The sequence below is a fragment of the Mauremys mutica genome, chromosome 5, assembly GCF_020497125.1.
Source record: "Mauremys mutica isolate MM-2020 ecotype Southern chromosome 5, ASM2049712v1, whole genome shotgun sequence".
Classification (NCBI taxonomy): domain Eukaryota; kingdom Metazoa; phylum Chordata; order Testudines; family Geoemydidae; genus Mauremys; species Mauremys mutica.
The window spans coordinates 38,013,746-38,032,479 of NC_059076.1; the positions used below are offsets into that span (position 1 = coordinate 38,013,746).

General features: G+C 40.5%; 1 protein-coding gene across 2 annotated transcripts in view; it reads right to left on the bottom strand.

Annotated features, from left to right (window-relative positions):
• Positions 1–1,063: 1,063 nt before the first annotated feature.
• Positions 1,064–18,734, bottom strand: part of BANK1 (B cell scaffold protein with ankyrin repeats 1) — a 274,622-nt gene continuing 256,951 nt past the window's right edge. Inside the window, exons 13-18 of one of the 2 annotated variants that reach the window (XM_045017387.1) lie at positions 18,384–18,562; positions 16,719–16,782; positions 15,127–15,156; positions 13,295–13,353; positions 9,972–10,027; positions 1,064–1,478 (exon numbers count right to left, since the gene is read on the bottom strand). In XM_045017387.1, the coding sequence (XP_044873322.1) occupies positions 9,977–10,027; positions 13,295–13,353; positions 15,127–15,156; positions 16,719–16,782; positions 18,384–18,562 (383 nt within the window). In that variant the 3' untranslated portion in view covers positions 1,064–1,478; positions 9,972–9,976. Of the gene's footprint in view, positions 1,479–5,260; positions 5,362–9,971; positions 10,028–13,294; positions 13,354–15,126; positions 15,157–16,718; positions 16,783–18,383; positions 18,563–18,734 lie in introns of those variants that run through there. The other variant, XM_045017388.1, reaches the window with a different exon arrangement.

Consider the following 18,734-nt stretch of genomic DNA (forward strand, 5'->3'; position numbering starts at 1 on the left):
CATTAGATCATCCAGTCAGGGAACAGAAACAATATCAGGTGACTTAGTTGCCTAATTACACAGCTGAAAGGGCAGACTGAGAATTCTGAATGTCTGATATGACTCACTGTGAACAGTGCATGAACAATGCACAGGCCTAAATGTGTTGAGAAAAAATATTTGCCAATCAATAACAAATAACCAAAAAAATCAGTAAAATTCATGACCTGCAAAAATTATTCTCAGATAGAAAAACCAACAACTAAATTGCTGGCAACAAACACTTCAACCAGTTCTCGCACTATGTGAGTGCTATCTCCAGAATACAGTACTGGCTAGAGTGTAACTTGCATATACATACCTGTACATTTCCCTTGTGTGGATAAGAAGGGTCATTTCTTCAAATCTTGTAAGTTTTCCTGCACAACTGAGGGTGCTCATTTCAATCTCAGAGTATGTTGCTATGTGAATGCAGACCACAATTTGAGTCAAATTCTGCTTGGTTATGCCAGTCACTGCATGTGTTTTACTGGGATTGCATGGGTTTACCAGAGGTTAGAGCCTGGTTCTGAGTTTCTAGTTTACCCTAGGCACACTATTAAACATACATACACAAACAAACACAAACCTGCCTTGTAAACATTATTTTTTGTAATCATGCTTATAGCTGCAGATAACTCGTACTGATTTACTTCCAAACTTAACATACAAAGATATGGCTGTTAGAAAGTAGCTCTAATTAGAACACAGTCATTCCTCCTGGCAAAAGAGGCAAGTTTCCTGTATAAACAGATATTACAAATTTGTATAAAAATGTTTTTAAACAACAGAAAGGAAAACATACAACTTCTCTGTATTTATAACTTCATCAGTTGTGTGCATGTGAGTCCATTTAAATCAAGAAAGAATCCTGTGGCACCTTATAGACTAACAGACGTTTTGCAGCATGAGCTTTCGTGGGTGAATACCTACTTCTTCGGTATTCACCCACGAAAGCTCATGCTGCAAAACGTCTGTTAGTCTATAAGGTGCCACAGGATTCTTTGCTGCTTCTACAGAACCAGACTAACATGGCTACCCCTCTGATACATTTAAATCAAGCATTTTATTCAGCTTTTTAGTGGCACTTTTTAGCTGCACTTCTCTAACAGTTTTGTAGCAGTTGAAATGAGTATAAAATACGATACACAAAACAAGGCACAGTTTTTTTCTTAACCTCTCATTTAGAGAATCAACTGAAATAAACAGCAAGGAAAAAGTGTAAAATTTAGTGCTGACTTGACAAGAAATTTTTATTACTGCTTTCTTCAGCAATTCTGGACTTTTGCCAGGATCGCCCAAACCATATGATTCCAAAGTGCAGAAACTGCAGTGATGAGAGCATGGTCATTTTCTTAGCAATATGTGCAGTAGATTGAGCGTAAGTCAAGATGTAGATTGGATACGTGTGTAGGATGCTGAACAGAGGCAGCTGATGCAAGACAGAATGGAGAGGTGCACTGCAGGGAATAATAAAAATGCATATTATTGAATAAACTTTTAGCAATGGGTGGGTACATGATCAAATACAACATTTCTTGAAGGTTTAGATAAAGCATCAAGAGCATTAATTCTGATTTCAGATCCACATCCAGGATTTCAACTCTGCTCTTTCTACATGCACAGAACTCAGTTTGATAAAGGAGTGAACACCACATGAAAGCTGCAGTGCTGAAGGCAGAAGAGAATTTGGCCAGAGAAGCATACTTTTGAATGTTTATTTGTGCAAGGAGCCTTGCTAATTTGCATTTCACTAATGCATGTATTTTATGATTCACACTCAAATATGTCTTCCTTTCCATGCCCCAGCAAAAATGCAATAGCAGAATGTCAGTGTAAAATTATGAAGACATGTTTTCACACACTTGTCTTGCAAGACAACATTCTAAAAAGGCTCAAATCCTCAGCTAGTTTAAAAATGAACAGATCCACTGATTTCAGTGTAACAATACACATTTGCTCCGGCTGAGGATCTGCTTCAAAATTCATAACAAAATGCTGGGAAGAATGTCATGGTATAAGGAACTATTTACTTCTCTTTTAGGATTGTTCCACTTTGAAGGCTGCTGGTCTGATGTTAGAAAAAGTAGCAAGAGTTATTTCAGGGATGCAGGGGATGAGCCTGCCCCCGAAGACAGTAATAAATATCTATTGACTTAAATGGTACAGGCCTATATCCCCCAATTCCTTTTACTATGTTGTTGCATTAGTGGCCTGATTTGTCAAAGATAAACAAAAAACACACAATCCGGTTTAGGATTCATCTGACTGCTATCAGTAAATGTATTTCATCACTTTGGTTTCAGGTCAGACATGCATAAAGAGAATGGCTGAAAGCCTGTTGAAAAAAATTAGGAATCTTTCCATTGACTTCAATAGATTTTAAATCAGGAACAAAAAGCTCAGCCATCCAGTTTTTATAAAGGATTTGAGAATGTCACCCTGTAAATGCATTTTCTCTTCAGTGATGAATGTAAAATATATTCCATTTCCAACATATTTTGCTGTTAACTTGGCAGGGCCAGATGTGATGTAAAAGGAAGAAGTTGTAGCACACTCCTCTGTCATTCTTGTTAGTGCCATTCCACTTTTGTACAACAGGTAGCAGTACTCTATTTTATGCAGCAGGCATATGTGCCTCTCGATGAGCATGTCCCGCTTTTCAAAAACACAGGCCACTACCAGTGTGGTATTGTTTTCCTTTGAGCTAGGTCTCCAACTCAAATTTTGTCAAAGACGAGACCAGAAGGGTTCCGACTAAATCAGTTTTTTGAAGGAAAGGGACAATCTATTTTGTCCATGACACACTATTCTGTCATAAACAAGAACATTGGCAAAATTTGCTGAATAAATTTTATCTTGTAAGTTATTCTCCCACATGTAATTCTCTCTCCCCCTAGCCTTTCCTCTCTTACTGGTGTAGCAATTTTCTAAAAGTGACAGATCACCACTTGCTAATCCAGAGTTCTCCCGCTGCATAATTCATCTCATTTTAGCAATCTTCAGTTTACCTACTGTTTTAACAAACTTTTTCATCTTAATGGTTTTCTCCAGCTGTAGTTCCTTCAGTAGAGATGAGGGTCCGGATCCTTAGCTGGTAGAAGTTGGCATAGCTCCACTGAAATCAGTGGAGCTATGCCCATTCATACCAGCTGAGGATCTGGCCTGAAATGTTGAAAAGGGAGGCAAGGTATTTAATGCAGTAGTTGGAATTTGTTCACTTTTAGGTCATGCTGAGTCCTATGTAACAGCCACTTGGAGTTTGCCAGCTTCTGGAGCTCCAGTCTGAGCCTTTAGGGGGCCCTACCAAAAGGGCCTACAACTAAAATAGCTGCACCAGTCCTCTGACCTCATCCGCTTGGAGTCAGGGTTAGGGACAGATGGAACTAGAAACCCCTGCTGAGGCCGACAGGGAGGCGTCTGCATGGGGCAATCTGTACAAGCAGTCCAGGGGACCAAAGAAAAGCCTGTCTTCAGAGCTGGGCAGCCGGAGAGCAGTGGCTTCTGGCTGGGAGCCCAGCTCTGAAGGCAGAGCCATTGCCAGCAGCAGCGCAGAAGGAAGGATGGCATGGTATGGTATTGCCACCCTTACTTCTATGCTGTTGCCTGCTGAGCTGTGCCCTCCATCAGCAGCTGTCGCTCTTCAGCCACCCAGCTCTGAAGGAAGCAATGCAGAAGTAAGGGTGGCATGGTATGGTATTGCCACCAGTACTTCTGCGCTGCCGCGGGCGGGGTCCTGCCTTCAGAGCTGGGCACCCAGCCAACCGCCACCGCTCTCTGGCCAGCCGGCTCTGAAAGCAGCACAGAAACAAGGGTAGCATACTACAACCCCCCTAAAACAACCTTGCGACTCCCCTGCAACTCCCTTTTGGGTCAGGACACCCAAATTGAGAAACACTGGTCTCCCCCATGAAATCTGTATAGTATAGGGTAAAAGCCCCCAAAAGACCTGATTTCACAGCAGGAGACCAGATTTCACGGTCCGTGACATATTTTTCATGGCTGTGAATTTGGTAGGGCCCTAATTATATGTAATTTTTAACAGAAGCTGAAATTACGACTGAAATGTGTTTACCAGACAAGTCCTGGAAGGGGATCAACCTGTTCCATGCTGCTGGGGTCAGAGTGGCTGGACCAGGACTGCAGCTATACACAGACACTCAGGGTGTGATCTGCATGCTGTTAGGCTGTTTGTGAGAGGCCCAGGTTGGCAGCTACAACAGCAAGGCATTGTGAGGCACCCAAGTTGCAGGCCAGGTGGCGAAACAACCCTGACTGATTGGGATTGCACCCCACACTGTGATATCTACATAGGGGACGGTGCTTAAAGTTGTTTCTGTCACTGCTTTTTTCAGCTGAATGGTTTAACTTTGGCCCTTTAACTTTGCACAAACCTGTTAAATACCAATGTTTTACCAGCTCTAAAGAATGAGTGAATTTAATATTGATTCCATAGGCCAAGCTCTGCACCCAGAGTGACACTTGTGGACCCATTGTCCTGCCCAAGAGCTGGGGACAACGGGAGGTAGAGAATAGCATATTCAGCACCCATCTTTAAAGTCTCATCCAGCTGGGAACTGCATGAAAGAGCGATGAATGTCTTCAGAAGTCTCTCGGTGCAATGATGGTGTGTGGAAGTGAAGGCACTGATCTGAAGTGGCTAAACAATTCTGAGGGCTCATTTAATCCCAAAAGGCACATAAACACTCTGTTTGATGACAGAAGCAACAATAAAATAGGATAAAGTTCAGCTAAAAGCAATAGCTGCAGTGAGTCAAAAAAAGGTCATATTTTAAATGATATTACTGATGAAGCACAGAGCTGAGTTTTAAAAATTAGGGCTCAAAAAGCATAAACAAAGGGAATAAATGGCATTGTTATCGATATTGGCTCATATTGTACATTCTACTCCTGGGCAAAAGGGTACAGAAGGGAACTAACTAATATAAAAACTTTGGTGCTTTGCTGTGTTCACTGAGGAAGTGGTTTCTTTCCCATGAGGTGTGGCACTGGCAGGTGTACAAAGGCAAAAGTGCTGCAAATATAAGCAGAGGGCAGGAGGCCACAGAAGAATAATGCCCCAAGCTTATGGATCTCAGTCAGCAGCACAATCCCCCACCACCCTTTCTTATATCATCATTGGTCTCCCGGCACACCAGCAATGGCAGCACAATACACTGGCTGGCCATTTCATGGTTACAGTCTGTGATCTTTCTAAGGGGGTTCACAGAGCAAGGAGCAGAAGTAAAAATTTCTTCAACCAACATTAACTGTCAGCAACCTGTAAAATATGTAGATTCTTCCTGGCAAACCAGTTCTCCAACCTCGCTCCTCACGTACACTCTGAAAATGAGTGAAAAGAATGTGATAGAATAATGATTGCCTCTATCTTCATGCCTCAGAAAGTATTGATTTTAACCATCCCCTTCTTATCAGGAGAGAGGGAGCAGTGACACCACCACGGAGAGGAAGAGATTAGAATGTGATCGAAACCTAGTCTCAGGAGGAAGATCTATTTTCTTGTAATGTCTCTTTTCCATCTCTCTTCCATATGTTAACTGTCTCCCCTATTGTTTGTTTATTCTCCGTATGGTGGTCTCCCTCCCATTTCCCATGTTACTTCCCTGCCGTATGTGCTGTAGCAGCAGCAGTGGCAGAGTGTTCATGAAACTGACTGACAGTCCAATCTTGGAAGAGCCTGAATATTGCACTTTAGAGAGCAGAAAATCCATCAGTTTCATTGACACTAACGGGAAACACAGCAGGAACACCATCAATCCACCCTCCTTCATTTAAGTGAAGGACAGCAAGTTTCAGAGCGCTTCATATTAAGATTATTTTTAAAGTGTTGAAAATAGGCCGTGCCACCCATTACCATACAGTGGTTCTAATATAGTATACTGCAGTGTTCCCTCTTGCTTAGCGGAATAACTCACATACCACTGCAAGGTAACTGTTGGCTAAAGTTGAGCTTTATAATGGTGGCTACAATAGCCTATTTCTGGAGACAGATGCAATATTAGTTTTAGTTAAAGGGGTATGTTATCTCCTCCTCATTATAACATAATTCTGCAATTAATGTATCATCATATATCAATAAATATAGTAATACTTTTCACTTCTATAACTTAAACATTTTAAAGTGAAGTCTGACCATCCTTGTCAGGTAGGTATAATTAGCCCATTTTGCAGATGGGAGACTGAGGCACAAGAGATTAATGCTCCAGTTTTCAGAGCTTCTGCTTACACTCAGCTTCCACTGACAACAAGAGCTGCTGGTGTCCAGCATGCATGAAATCAGGCCACAGGTGACTTGTTGAAGAAGGACTGTGGCAGTTTCAGGAACAGCATGTAGATCTTCTTTCAGCCCTGTGCTTTCATGACATGAACATTCTTCTCTGTGTAAGGCTGCATAACTCGTTAACTTGTTCAGATGGACTGGGTTCTTCAGTGGGCTGGCAACAGGATGTAGCAACTTTCATTTCTAGGCAATTGGTTCAAATTCACCTTAGGTCCAGAATGAAGGAAAAGTAATTGATAAATTTTGTGAAATTAATTGGTGGTCTCAGTTCAGGTCTTGGTGGATCATGTCTGGCACTCTTGTTGGCAATCTCAGAAGAGAGGCCAAGGACTGCATTGACAGGAAGACTATAAATGCAGTAATATTCTATTTATCTATCTCTATATCTTCTAAGCCAGGGGTCGGTAACCTTTCAGAAGTGTGCCGAGTCTTCATTTATTCACTCTAATTTAAGGTTTCGTGTGCCAGTAATACATGTTAATGTTTTTAGAAGGTCTCTTTTTATAAGTCTATAATATATAACAAAACTATTGTTGTATGTAAAGTAGATAAGTGTTTTAAAATGTTTAAGAAGCTTAATTTAAAATTAAATTAAAATGCAGAGCCCCCCCCGACCAGTGGCCAGGACCCGGGCAGTGTGAGTGCCACTGAAAATCAGCTTTTCAAAATGCCGCCTTTGGCACGTGTACCATAGGTTGCCTACCCCTATTCTAAGCAATCAATCCTAATGACTCTCATCATTATACAATGTTTAAAATAGTTTTAAAAGCAATATATGGAACAGAAAAGAAAGTGCAGGTAGCAACTGGTGATTAAAGCAGAGTCCTTGAGATACAATATGCAGTAGTATAGGTTGTCAGTGAACTACTAGAGAGCAGTTAATATTCCAACAGGATATAATGAGATGCCCAAAGTAAAAAGGTCACATTCATTAACAAAGCCCATCAGCAAACTCTGCTGCTGCTGAAAACGGGAGTAGTAAATACACATAATCCTTTCATCATTTAAATGACAGATTACTGAATGGCTATAGCTGATAGCTAATTAGTGTTGCTTTGCGAAGAGCCTCCTTACATTAATACCTTTGTATGTTTTACCTCAGTGATCACTTTATTAACCAGTTGTGGTGCTGGAAATAAAGAGCATACAAACAGAATATAGTATAAAAAGAAACAGCAAAAAACCTCAGTGGTTAACTTTCCAGTGACAGCTCCAAATTCTCTGGTGACGGGAAATCCCTTTGAAAATAATAAGGCCATTCTCTTGTACCCTGCTGTCATTGTTCCAGGATAAGCTCTACCTCTGAGCTCTCTCTCAGTCTCTTCATGGGTAGCCTTCCAAGTGCCAGACCCAGTGCCAACACCTCAGAGTGGAATCCTGTGATTTGTCCCACTTATAGGATTGGGTTCCCAGGTTACAAAACCCCTGTTTACCAACTGTGTTTCCCCAGCAGATCCAACTATAATTGGCCCCTGCTACAGGCTTCCATTCAGGAACCTGTGACTAAATGAAAAGGCAGTGATCTTGATCATTTTTTTCAAAACAAAACATTATGTATTCATGCATAGTACTAAATCAATCAGACAGGCAAGGGTTAGAACAACAAAAGGTCCACACACATGGCATCTTATCTAAGCATAGCATTTCCATAGCCAGCCTTAGTTAGGTCTAATTTACCCCCACTCTCCTGGGGACTAGATTACAATCTTTTTTTGCAGACCCGCCTCTGCCTTCAGGGCCAGTGCTTTTAACAATTTCCAAATTCTTTCTTCCGATTTTCTCTCTGTAGGGCCCTGGTTCTGCCATTAGCTAGGGGTGGTTGTGCTCCCCTTGGATAGTGACAAAAGAGCAACATCTTTTGACACCCATATTGTTTGTCAAGTATCAAGGATTTGCAACCATTGTCTGCCTTTCTGCAGATGTGTAAAACCACCCAAGACTGAGTTAACTCTTTACTATCATGCTGTCTAATACATGGGTGCAATCAATAGAAGAGGTACACAGCATAGCAATAAAAACATTTCAGATATCTCCCATGTTCTTCACACTTTCTACTACACATTTGAATATTTCGCTGTTAGTGAATGACTTTTGGCTTGGGTTACTCCTTGGGTTCCAGCAACTTCTGATGACAAGACACAGGCTGTGAGCACCTAAATTAGGGTACAGAGGTGCAAGCAACCTGAACCCACCCTGTTCTGCCAAGGGGCTGGAAGTGCAGGTGTAACCCACAAGTGTGTAAGGCTGGCCAGAGATGGGGTGAGTCCAGAACACCTAGAAAATGCTTGATTGAGTGCATTCCTTGGACAGCTTTCATCTCTCACAGTGTCCCAGCTAGAATCTAAAGTTGCTCCCCTTACGTGAAAATAATTTGCAGCATTGATTTAGTTCTGCCATAGAAGTGAGGCACCTGTGGTCCTAGAGGATATATCTGTACAACTATGTAGTCCTTAGCACATAGGGAGCCAGTATGTACTCAGTGGCTAGCTTTGACGTCAGTGGTGGTCCTTGGTGAGGCATTTTAGGTTCATGCTAGGATACTAATTTCCCTTCATTCCATTACATATGTTCACTAATAAAGGGCACATTTGAAAGTGCCCCTCAGTGCTACACTGTGTCTGAGAGGCTGGTTAATGAAGTACTACTGCTGCTTTGAAATCCCCTTACTGAAAGGTGTATTTTGCAATAAGGAGACCCAGAGCCACTGCTGCATAGGAATCCTCATCTCGTAGCGCTAAGCTTGTCTCTCTCACCAACAGAAGTTGGTCCAATAAAAGATATTTCCTCACCACCCTTGTCTCTCTCATACATAAAATTATCAGCTGTGGATTATACACAGAACTGGGCAAAGGTACATTGATTTTCTTATTTTTCTCAGGGTAGCAGTACCCCGGCTTTCCCAGTGATTGAGAGCCTTCACTAATTTCTGCTGAATACCCTTTCCCATGTCTCAAGGCCTCTGGATACTGCTTTGCAGGATGTACAGTTCACAAGCCTACTACAAAAATGCAAACCCTTTCAGGCAACCTAGAGAAGTCTCCAAAGATTCTAGAAATGAACAAAAAGATATCAGTTGTCCAGTCTAGGTAGCTCACCTAATACTGATCTCGCATCACTCTTACCCCTGCATTCTCCACCATTCACTTCAGTGGAGTCACTACTGATTTATACAGATGTGAGCAAGATCAGAAATAGACCTCATATTTGGATTATGATAGTTTTTAGTTACATGCAGCACAGGTTTTCATTCAATACCTTTGTGACAGTATATGTATAGTATGATAATATATATCTGTTCAGTACATCAGACTACACATTTCCCCAAAGCCTCTAATTTTACTGGTGCAATTAGTTGTACCTACAACTGCACCCACTTTTTAATTGCATACAAAAGCCAGTTGTGTTTCTGACTCAGTGCAAATCTGCCGCTCTACTACTAAGGGCACACTGAACTGTGACTAAAAATCAGGGCCATAACATATAACACTACATACTATAGCACTATGTGCATTTCTGTTTATTGCAGTAGTGACGCCAGGATTACGGCTGAGATGTCACTTCTATTCCATGGTTAAGAGCATGCATCACGGATATGAAGCACTTTATTAGAAATTGTTTTATATAAAAATAAATAATTTATATATGCTCTTACCTCCATTAATGATCTTTAGGCATCTGTTCCTTTTCTGGTGGGTTTCGAGTTGCAGACTAAAAAGATGTATACAATTTACAAACAGCCATGAATGCGACATGAGCAGTTAGGATAATATAGAATGTTGAAAAATCTAGTAAGGTCACAAAGTTTATAATTAGAGTGCGTGATTGTTTTTACAGAATGTGACATGTTAATTTTGAAAATTCTCCTTTAAATTCTCCAATATCCTTTCTATATTTCTGGCAGCCACTTAAGTAATGTTTTTCTTCCAAGTTGTTAAATATGGAAAATGCTAAGGGGGAAAACTGTGAAACTTCTATAAAAATTGGTCATTTTTGTTGGAGAATGAGCTGGGGTGGGTCTGACTCTTGCCTCTGACTATGCAAGAGTCCCCTCCTCTTTGTTTGGGGATGTGCAGCTGCAAGGATGGAGTGGTGTCTGAGGGAGATTGAGAGGTTGGGGAGTATTGTAAAGACACCGGGCTTCTCTAAGAACATCCCAGCCATGGTCTTTAACATCTTGGGTCTTGGTCATTTCATGGAGCTTAAGTGATGCCTCCTCCCATTCCTGCCTATGGGATAATTCCAAGGAAACACTATGTGTTTGTGAGCTCTTCCACTGAGTGGCATTCACTTTGAATTATTTCACTTCTAGTAACAGGGAAAAGCAAAGGATTTGAAATCCAATAACTGGCTCCATATTTCATGAACACTTTGAATTGGTGGATGTGTTCAAAATAAAGGAGTGTATTTTATGGTTTAGGGCCTCTCTACTTATTATCTGTCTTATGGATATTTGTATATGCATTCCCTTCCCTATCAGAATGGAGTCCACTGATTATTAAGTTCGTGAGTTTACTGAGATAACTGCCAGCAGTGGGAATAGAAACAAGATGCTGGTGAGAGATGAAGGGCTAGGGAAATACATCCAGGTAATCAAGATAGTGCTCATAATCAATAAACTAACAGTTTGTGAAAGAAGCTCAATGCTATTCTGAAGGCTTTTTGGATGAAGCTATGGAAGCAATTTGGTCTTTGATAGACAGTTGGGCAAACTTAATTAAACCATATATGCTTTATTGCCATGCGCTTCCACAGGTTCAGATAGTGAAATCTAGGATTGCTTTACTCCAGTAGGTGACCTGGCCATGTGCAGTACATTGGGGAGTTGAGCTGTATTGGAGCAGTTATAACAATAAGAGGACAGAATGTTTAATATAGCAGCACATGATGAAATAAAGATTGTCCTTGGAGATAAAGCTTTTTCTCACAGAGAAATGAATAAATTAACATGCACTTTCATCTTTCATATTTAAAAAGTCAGCAGTGTCTGAAGTCATAATTATGTGTTGGCTACTGAATGGCCTATGTAAAATGATTTCCATCCAGTTCCCAGTGAACAAGCACCCACAGGACAAAACAACCATCAAAATTGCCTCAGCATTCCACCCATATTGGTGGTCTCAAAGATGCCAAGGCTGGAATGGGCACTAAGATTGAGTTACCGTCTCACCCCAGTTGTGGCTCCAGCAGAATATGTTAGAGGCATATTCATGGGGCAGAACTGTGACCAAAGGACTACAATTTCCAGGTGTATAAGTCTGACATGTTTCCGGAGACCTATGTTCATTCAAAGTGCAATTATGCACACTGATGATACATAATCCCCCTCCCCCCGAATAAATGGTCAATACTGGCCTTTTGGTCTTTCAAATACAATTTATGTTAACTTCAGATGTTTTGGAGCCTCTATCTGGCCCTGTTGTTCCTTTCCATTTTGCAGACAGAGGCTCTGCACCTCTGATCAGGTAAACTCCTGCATCACTGGCGGCAGGGCTTTCAGTGTCAGCACATGGGGCAGCACTGGCTGTCTGGGCACAACAGACTACTGTTGTTTAAAACATAGGTGCATTACTGAGTGATACTCAGTATTGTACTACATACCCATCCAGTCATTGGCACTAAGATTAGCAATGAGGTTGCTAATTACGGTAATTTCAATTCTGATGGCAAGTTTTATGATGTGGAAACTTGTCCACCCAGAACTGGCCTGAGAAGAGTTCATTCTACAAAAATTACCAAAGAGCCATCAGAAGACAACAACAATTTACAGGCAGTTCATATCATCATCAAGCAAAACTATTTTCTTTAATCACCTCTGATCACTTTGAATCATCTCTCATATTTATTTTTAGAACATGATTGTGGATGATTTTTAAATTATGGGAAATGTCACACAAAACTCAAGGCAGTTTGTATGTGATATTGAGTAAATGTTGCAAAAGTGCCTTTGGCCAGATTCTTAAAGATACTCAGGTGCATAATTGCTTAGTGGGATTTTCAGGAGTGCCAAGGAGCCTAACTCCATTGATTTCAATGATAGTTAAGTGCCTATGTGTTTTGAAAATCTAAGGCACCTTTTTTCTATCTTTAGGCACCTAAATACCTTAAAAAATCTGGCATTTAGGAGACTAAATCTCATTGACTCTCAGTGGGACTTTTAGACTCCAAAATCACTTTTGGAAATCGCTCTTCAGCTCCTAACTCATTTAGGCATTTTTGAAGACTTTACCATAGGAGGTTTTCTTTGGTGATTCATTTTTGTCTCCAGTTCTATAAGAATGCAACAAAAATGTGATCATATTCATGCCTTAATGAACGTCATTTTAATTGTGATCAGAGAATCAGCTTTATTAAAACCGAAGTGTTTTCTATGTCCATATTCAGTGCTTGAGCAAATAGCACGTGCATCCATATGCCACACACTTACTCCTTATTTAATAGTAGTAATTGTTAAAATCAGATAAATCCCACTTGCCTTTCCAGAAAAACAAATCAAGATAAACTCTCTTGCTGCCCATAAAAGGCATATTTTTTACGATTAAATCATATATTAATAGCCACATAAAGTATTACATGGGGACCCAAAGATAGCAAGATAATGTAGTAGAAGACTGAGCCTGACCCTGCTTCAAACTGAAGTTCATAGCACAGTTTCCACTGACTTTAGTGGGAGAAAGATCAGCAGCAATATCAAGAAATTCAAAATCACACTTCGTAAAAAGCAAAATTCAGTTATCCCCCTGCTCGTTTACAAAAATAACTAAACGCCTTCCTGAATATGTTTATGTAATAATAAGTGTGCATGCTAAATCTAATCTTCAAATGTGGCTACTGAATAGGACATCCAAATCTGAGAGTCTAAAAGTGGGATATGGAGATATGGTTAAGGAGTCTATGTCTGAAAACTTATCTCCATATTTCAATTGCAAATGAATTCAAACAAACATATGTGGAAGCTATGAAAATATCTATACATACCTGTTTTTTAAATGGTGTGGTGTACAGCAGGTCTCTAAAATGAAGGCTTTCCCCACAAACTAAAGAAAGAGAAGATATGCTACTGTCATTTTTGATTCAAGCCACGAATTAACATCTGTTGGGTGGACAGAGATGTAACCTTCTAATGTCCCAGCCTTACACTCATCATTTTGACAACTAACTCAGTGGGAACTCAAGGATTAGGGCCTCAGTAGTTAAAATCTGTTTCAGAAGGATCTGGGATCCCTTCAGGTGCTTCCCAGTTTCTCCTCCTTTTATGTCTCTGCCTTGTCATTCCCACCCAAGACAGGTTGATGAAGTTCTGTCTTATGCCCATTTTGAATGCCAACTAGAGAGACTCAAGTCAGAGCGATATAAGACACGGTAGCAGGATTCATAGATGTTAAGACTCGAAGGGAACATTCTGATGATTGAGGGTATGGCTACACTTACAAATCTGCAGCGCTGGTAGTTGCAGCGCTGGTCGTCCAGCTGTGCAGGGCCAGCGCTGGTGTGTGGCCACACTCACAGCTACCAGCGCTGCAGTGTGGCCACATTTGCAGCATTTGCAGCGCTGTTGGGAGTGATGAATTATGGGCTGCTATCCCAGCATTCAAGTGGCAGCAACGTGCTTTTCAAAAGAGGGGGGTGTGGGGCAGTGTGACAGGGACCGGGGGGGGGGGGGGAAGACAGAGTGGATTTTTGGAACTGACACTGTGCAAAATCAGAAAATTTTCCCACCCCCTTACTGTTAACTGCAAACAGCCTGCATCCAACATACTCTCTTTCCCCCCTCTGCCCCCTCCCCCCATTTCTCTCAAGCAAAGCAAACACTCAACCCCTGTGAATCACGCAGGGAGGAGGATCTCATTTGATTGTTCACGGATTGATCACAGCAAACAGGAGCTGATAAGCAGCTCCGGTAGAGCAGCTCCAGTAGCAACAGAGCTCCTCCGGAGGTTCACAACAAAAAGAGAGGCTACATAACAAAACAAAGGGAGTAATTTAGTTAAAAGCATTCTGGAATACACCCTTATTCCCTGGAGGCCAATAACAGCGCTGGTGTGTGGCCACACTTGATGACCAGCGCTGCAGCACCAGCGCTGCAATCCTTATTCCCCATGCTGAGTGAGGTGTACGGCCAGCGCTGCAGCCAGGGAGTTGCAGCGCTGGAAGTGCCCTGCAGGTGTGGTCACGTACTAATTGCAACGCTGGAAAGCCTCCACCAGCGCTGCAACTTGCAAGTGTAGCCATACCCCTAGTCTGACCTGTCTAATGCACACAATAGAACTTCACCCAGAATGGCAGGGCTCTCCTGTTAACCTTGAAGGTCAGGTGGCAGGTGTGGTTCATTAAGAGAGAGAGAGAGAGAGAGAGGCTCTCAGGAAAGAGGAAACTAGAGAGAACTAGGAGAACAGGAGGGAAACACTAGGTCCTGGAGGGAAACACTAGGAGCCAACCCAAGCTCAGAGAGAAAGCTTAGTTTGAGGTTCATATCAAGTAACTTGTTTGTGAACTACCAATAAAATCAAACCCTAGGAAGGGAGTGATTCTGAATACTAACTCAGGGTCTGTGTGCTCTGTTGTGAAACCTGATAGGGATTCAACCATTTCACAGGTGCAATATTCTAAGCTCCTGGCAACGTGGGGACTTTCAGACTGAATCCTCTAGGTTACTACTATATCACTCAGCTAACCAAAATGCATTATTTCAATCAAAGGAATCAGCTATATAAACTTGGAATTTTTGTGCAGTAGTTTTTGCCAGAGGTGGCACTCTGAAATGTACCTATACTAAGTTGAACTTTTAAGATTAAGCTAGTATCACTTACCATTTGGATGATGTTCAATGGTGATTTTGTCTGCCAGGAGGAAAAAATATTGTTAGAATGCATTATTTGTTTTACTATCTTTCTGGCATTAGAAACATAGAATCATAGAATCTCAGGGTTGGAAGGGACCTCAGGAGGTCATCTAGTCCAACCCCCTGCTCAAAGCAGGACCAAACCCAACTAAATCATCCCAGCCAGGGCTTTGTCAAGCCTGACCTTAAAAACCTCTAAGGAAGGAGATTCCACTACCTCCCTAGGTAACCCATTCCAGTGCTAGTAACCCATTCCAGTGCTGTAACCCATTCCAGTGCATGTGTGTGTGTGTGTGTGTTATTTTCCCTCTTTAGATTGGATAAATATATAGGTGTGTAAATATAGATAGCTATAGTATCACTTGTACACTCACACACCCCCTATAGCTATATATGAAGGACAGATTTTTTTTTTAAGCAGTTTACTATTCTGTACTAATTGTCAAAATTAAACAGCAGGACAAATTGAACTATTTTTCATGGGATTTCACATACACTCCACTTAATCAATTAGTATTAATATTTAGGAATAGTTTTTAGTTACCTGAGTGATTACCTGTTTAAAAGTACCTATTTTATATTTACTTTAAAAATGCTCCTTGGTACTCCAAAGAGTACTCAATGAATACTGAGTTTTATCAAATTACTACAACACATTAACCATCAAATCTACGTAAGTGCACTGTTTTCCAAGGTAATCATGAAAACAGTAGTGTGGGTGATTTCCTGATTAGGGGAGCAGAGAGAAAAATAATTTGCAAACATTTTGTGATTTAGAAATAGAATTTTGCATTGACTGTGTTCACATCCTATTTTTAACAAATGTTCTATGAATGGAGTTTTGTTTGTATAAATATTTGCGGGAAAATTTCAGGTTCATACTCAAGATTTGTCTAACTGTGAAACAAACTTAGTTTCAAGACAGAATGAAATTTGTTTGGGGAAGAAATGCAAGTAGTTTTTAAAGTGCAGGCCATCCCATCAGGAATAAAACAATATGGTATAACTTTAAATAATGGAAAAAAACCCCAGCTCACATAATGAATACTAATTATGTGAAAAAGCTCTTGCAGTGAGCAGTTCCTGAGCAATTCACAGGCACTAAATATGAATAATTTTGAACCGTGAACAAGTTTGTAAAAACCAATGTGTGTTCACTGATGAATCACAAACAAGAAAAAAAAAAGACTAAATTCACCACATAAACTGTTGTTAGGAAATTGATTGCCCATTTCTAGTCCCAACACTTTATTAAGAAAAACAGTGCATTACAGAAAAGCTGAGCGGTAGACATTGAGGGTGAAATCCTGGCCCCAACTGAAATCAATGGCAAAACTCCTATTGACTTCAGAACGGTCAGGATTTACCCTAAAAGTTGATCAAGACTTTATTGCATTTAAAATAATCCCTGTGATTTAAACCAAGATACACAAAGTGCTCACTAGGGCCTGATCTAAAGGCCAACCTGGGATTTGGATTGGTACCTTAGCAGAGATATGGCATATTTATCCCACAATTCATGTTTTCATTGTATTGAAATGCTACTTAGATATAATTTACCATACAAAATTTCTTCTTCTGGTCTCTTCCCAATAATGCTATCTCTGAGTTGACGTACTTTTTCCTTAAAAAGAAACACACAAACAACAATAAAAATCAATAACTAGGGTTGATTGTAAAAAATAATGAATGAATTGCTGGAAAAGGTTGGCTTTTTAATATTCTGAACGTTTAGCTTCTCACCACAGGAAAATCATTTAAAAAGGCAAGGAAGAATGCTATGCTGCTCTATAGGTGCAGCCTTTTAGTTTCAGAACTTACCCCCAAACCATCAGCAAGTTACAGCTTATCCAGGGCTAGATGACAGTTACACTCATATCCACATAGATTTAGACAGTCTGCATTGGTCTTTGTAGCCATAATAAGAGGTAGTAATTTTCTAGCCAATTGAGAAATAAAGTGCTAGTAGAAAGAAAATTTAGGGCCTGATCCTACCATCTTTATTCATGATAAGTAGCATCTTACTACGCAAGTAATCCCACTGATTGTCTGCAAAGACATATTGATTCTTAAATATTTATTTTCTGTTTAAAACAAATGTTTAGTGTGAACAAATTTCAGCCCATGTATTACTTGTGAACTGCAAATCGAAACAGGCATTTTAATGGGGCTATTTGCAGAATAAAATACTATTCAGCATGAATACTGATACAGTAATAGAATCATGGTCTAAGGTATCTGGAAGATATCCTATTCTTCACTTCACTTCTTTGTACTTCTGATAATTGCTAGTGGGGCTACTGCCAGCATAATGATTTCTTTGCTGCAATACAAAAGTGGTTCCATTTTAGTGGTGGGTGGGAATACATTGATCCCTAAATGTATATACTAGACTGTAGCGCGTAATTCTACATGCAAGCTGTTTGAGACCGGTGTAAAACCCTATGTAATGTATATACAATGTCTTATATATCTGAAATGGTAAAACTTCCATTAGCTGGCTCTATTCATTTTGGGAGTTGGTTCCCCTCCTGCGGGTAATTGAGAAGGGTTCAGCTTATTCAATGAGAGAAGGCTTATGGAGAAGAATTCAAAGATAATCATTTTTCATACGCGTTACGCAGCTTTCATAGATGATCAAAACAATAAGAAAAAGATTTTAAAAAAGTAAACAAAACATCAACAAAATGGTGCAAAAGCTATGTTCTAAATCCATAGTTAGGTACCAAAATACTCAACCTAAATTAAATGTTGAGAACCCACTTGCTCTCACTGAAATCAGCTGCTGGGTGCACAACACTTTTGAAAATAAGGGCCCCTGGGTATACCTATACCACAGTTGAGTGGCCAGATTCCCAGTGTGGATAGACAGACTTGTGCTAGCTCTGCTTGAGCTAGTATGCTAAAAATAGCAGTGTGGATGTAGCAGCATAGGCGGAGGCTGAGAGCTGCCTGAGTCTGTGCCTGCTGAACTCTTGGGTCTGAACTTGTGTGGCTAGCCCAAGTCGCATCTGCACTGCAACGTCCATGCTGCCATTATTAGTGCACTAGCTCAAGCAGAGCTCATGCAAGTCTGTCTGGCAGTGCTGGGAATCACAGCTGCAGTATAGATGTATGCTTATTTGGATGCCTAAGTATGGATTTAGGACTCCAAATTTAGGTACGTATTTTTGAAACTCTTGGACAAGATGTCCTACAAGCAAACATAATCCTTCAGAAGTATACCTGCTGTGGAATTTCTAATCTGCTTTTTTCATTCTGCCATTGTTTAAATTTCTCAAGTGCTTCATCCACAGTAATTGCTCCCTTCTTCACCTGTTCCTGCAAAAGGATCAGTTCTTCCTGTCCAGAAGGGATGCTGTGTTTCAAAGTGGTATAGGTGGAAGTGTCAGTTCGAACTCTGTCTGTAGTTATCAAGTGTAAAGAGTTAAAAAAAAAGGCACAGACGGTTAATTCATTTCTAAAACTGTTTTTCTTTTCAATGAAGGCTCATTTTGAGCAAGAGCATGTGAGCAGCAAATCTGTAAGGAGATAGCAATTAATCCTTACCTTCTTAACCAAGTTTACAGCCAAGAT